Here is a 3,839-nt window from a genome sequence, read left to right on the forward strand (position 1 = left end):
AGAGTCACTGACTAGATGGACCAACGAAGATGTCCCCACCTGTAAGTGGAGGGCATTAGAAGTGAGGTAGACTAGCGAGCTGGTGCGACAAGTGCAGTGTAAGACCGTCCACAGCGATAGGAGGAAATGGAGGAGTAAATCTACTGTTTGGCACTGTAGATGTACTGTTTGGCACTGTAGACAGAGAGGGCGTGGGAAACGAGGCAAGAGCAAATTTGCTCTTGCCCTTGCCATTGTGGACAGCCTAATAATGTCAGTGACACGGCGCCCCACAGGCAGGGGGGGTGTGCATAAATCTGCAGCCATAATAACACCCGGAGACGAGCCAGCCGTCTGCGTCCACCACCCACCCAAGCCAACAACAGGAGCTGGTCTCAGCTGGAGCTGCCGCGGCGACGGGCAATGGCGACGGCGTGGGTGCGCTCGCTCAGCTGCAGGTCCTCCTACGCCGTCACCGACGCCGCCGTCGCGCCGTCCCCGGCCAAGAAGCCGCCGCTCCCCTTCTCGTGCGCCACTGCGGCGGCCGCGGACGTGATGGACGCCGTGGCGTACGCGCAGCAGGCTAGGAGGAAGAAGATGGGCAGGGAGAGGCAAAGGCGGCGGGAACCGCGGGAGCCACGCCCACGGCCCAAGAAGAAGCCCAAGCCGATGGCGAAGGAGGCGGCCGGGGCGCTCTTCATGCCGTCGCCGGCGCCCGGGCCGCCCGTGGCCTCGGCGTTCCTGACGATGGCGGAGCTGCCGGAGGGCCACTCGTCGCGGCGGGTCGTGGAGCTCATCTTCACGTCCGGGTGGGGCGGCGCGTCGGGGGCGCCGGAGCCGTCGGTGGAGGCGCTGTTCCGCGTCCACAGCGCGTCGCGCGCGGTGGCTCGGTTCGAGGAGGCGCGGGCCGCCGCGCGCGCGCACGGCGCCGCGGCGCGGTGCGGCGCCGACGGCAACGAGATGATGCGGTTCCAGTGCCGCGCGCCCGCCGACGCGCCCGGCGGGGTGTTCGGCGCGGGCGTCGCCACCTGCCGCCTCGGCGCGTCCGCGTCCGCCGTGCGCACGTTCGCCTGCAGCGGCGCCGCGCACGCCAGCGTCGCCGGCGCCTGCGGCGGCGCTGCCACCGAGCGCAGGGCGATGCTGGTCTGCCGCGTCATCGCCGGGCGCGTCCGCCCCGCCAACGACCCGTCCCCGCGCCACGCCCACGCCTACGGCGCCGCCGGCTACGACTCCGTCGACATGGGCAACGGCGAGCTGGTGGTCCTGGACAGCCGCGCCGTGCTCCCCTGCTTCCTCATCATCTACAAGGTCTAGCCGCCGACCCCGTACTAGAACACTAACCAACCACCGTGACCGTTAAGGCGTTAACTCCCTCGTTAATCACCGCACTAATTCGCTAGGCTTCTCTCTCATCGTTCTGGACCTCCTCTTTACTCTGCTCTTCCGGAGTGCCAGGTGTGGTAGACTGGTAGCAACAGGAATGGTGCGGTGCCCTGTGTGTAAAAATCAGTACAAAGAAAAACCACTGTTTTTTTGGGTTTGAATCTGGGATGTGTTTGATAAAACTTTACACAAAAAGACGAATGCATATATAGAGTACTAAACGAAGTTTATTTGCGAAATCTTTTTATGGATGGGTGTAACTTTTCGAGACGAATCTAATTAGCCAAGTTTCACCATAATTGGCTACATAGATGCTACAGTAACCATCCCTAAATCATTTTCTAAGCATGTAGTCAAAAACCTTATTAGCTATATCACATGCTACAATACCATAATTGTAAAGATTGTTTCATAATTAGATTTCATCTAATACCTCTAATTAGTGATTAAAGGGGCGATTTTACACCCCTAACCAAACACCACGCTGGTATAGAAACATTTTGCTTTCGGCTGTCCATTCAAGCAGAAACAGCTCCTCCCTCTCGTCTCCTGCATCCCTACTGCAAAGTGCAGAGGACACCAGGAAGCCCCCAAAGCACACCTCGCGAATCATGGCCGTGCGCGTCCTCCCCGTGCACGGTTCCGATCGCCCGGGCGGCTCCCCGTGACAGCGGGGCGAGGAGGTTCACCGTTCACGGTCTCGCCCCTTTTTTTCCAGCGCGGAGAGATTTGTCGCTGCAGGTTTAAAGTGTTTTTTGGCGCCGCGCTCGTGTTCTCTTCTTCCTCTCCCCGTCGCCACTCGTTTGTTTCCGTTCGCCGATCCATGGCTATGGCTTCATACTCGAAGATGTTTCCGTGACATGGCGATTTGGCTGGTTGGGTCTTGGGAGTAAACGGGCGTTGGAAGCATCTTGAGAGAGGCAGCCGGAGGAGACAGAGCTTGTTGCCGGGCTCGTGCTGTATGCTACGGCTAGGGGTGGTAAAGGGCCCAACATTTTGAACTACAAAATCTAAGGATCGGGCCCTAAAAGAGCCGGGCTCTAAACATATGTATTTTTGAACTAAAAATTTTAAGGGCTTTATTGGGCTGTGAAGAGGCCATTAGGACCATGGCCCATTACCACCTCTAGCTACGGCCCAGCTTCTTTCCTTCTCGGACCCTTTGTCATGGTGCTGTCCTGCTGCTACCTCACTCCCCAGCCCCCATGCCTTTTGCTAGTTGCGCCCTGGCGATCTCTCTTTCTCTTGTCCTCCACTGTCCTTTGCTGCCCTTTTCCTTTTTCCTTTCTTCAGAGGGAAAGAAATCACAGGACGCTGCTCGCTGCTCGCTGCCTCCCTCTGCACCTCATGTTCTTCATGGGTTCCGCTTTTGCTAGCTGCTGCTGCTTGTTTCCAGCGGCGTTTTTTTCCATTGAATACGGTGGTGACATGTTTCGTTTCGTTTGGTGGCAACTGCAACGGCGAGGCGTCCGGGGATGTTAATGAGAAGTAAATGCGAGGTAGAACCCGGTGACATTTTCTGATTAAGGGTCTGTTTAGATGAAACGCAAAAAAATTTTGCGTTGAAATCTTGTTAATTTGAAATACTAAATGAAGTCTATTTACAAAATTTTTTATACAGATGGGTTGTAAATCGCGAGACGAAACTAATGATGCTAATTAATCCATGATTAATCAATAATTAGCAGATGGTTACTGTAGCACCCATGTTGCAAACATGGATTAAGTAGGCTCATTAAATTCGTCTCGCGATTTATAGCCCATCTATGCAAAAAGTTTTGTAAATAAACTTCATTTAGTATTCTATGTATGTGTCGAAATATTTGATGTGATGAATTTTTTTGCGTTTATGGTTTATCCTAAGCAGCGATGGACATCGGTCTCCTGCTTGCTTGGTTCCAAAGGCTCTATCTACTGGAGCGACAACGCATGCTCGCTGCAGTGCATTTTTCCTGTTCGGTTTGAATATCTACATTCCTAAGACGGGGCACGCCATCCAAGGCAGGTTGGAAATTACCCAAATACCCCTATAGATGTCAGGGAGTTGCATTGCGCGCAGAGGCTCGTTGAGGACGGAGGCTTGGACTAGTCTGGTAGCTAGTGGAGTACGGAGTACTCCAGAGTCCGGATAGTACCATCGTTGCACTCCTGTCCACGGAAAGAGCAAAGATGCTGCACTGTTACCTCTGGTTCCTGCCCTGCGGCATGCGATCGGACGCGTTTAGATTTTTTTAATTGATCCAAAGCTGCCGGGACTGTTCACCGTGATCTGTTGTGTGCGTTTAGAGCCTGAATGAATAGTATTTTATGAGAGAGAATAATTTGTAATATGCCAGTTTTGTAATGTTCAGCGGAACAGGCCCATTAATGTGGGATAATTTTTGAACCTCGGTACTGTTTGGTTTGAAGTAGCACAAGTATAGCATAAAAATTTTGACCAATAATTAGGGGTACTAAATAAAAATAATTTACAAAAC

At 53.8% G+C, this 3,839-nt stretch overlaps 1 protein-coding gene across 1 annotated transcript; it reads left to right on the forward strand.

Annotated features, from left to right (window-relative positions):
* Positions 1-309: 309 nt before the first annotated feature.
* Positions 310-1,601, forward strand: LOC120693347. The gene has a single exon (XM_039976766.1). It carries the CDS (start codon positions 403-405, stop codon positions 1,291-1,293), a length of 891 nt encoding a protein of 296 aa, XP_039832700.1. The 5' UTR covers positions 310-402; the 3' UTR covers positions 1,294-1,601.
* Positions 1,602-3,839: the final 2,238 nt, after the last annotated feature.

Source organism: Panicum virgatum, chromosome 9N, assembly GCF_016808335.1.
Source record: "Panicum virgatum strain AP13 chromosome 9N, P.virgatum_v5, whole genome shotgun sequence".
Taxonomy (NCBI): Eukaryota; Viridiplantae; Streptophyta; class Magnoliopsida; order Poales; family Poaceae; genus Panicum; species Panicum virgatum.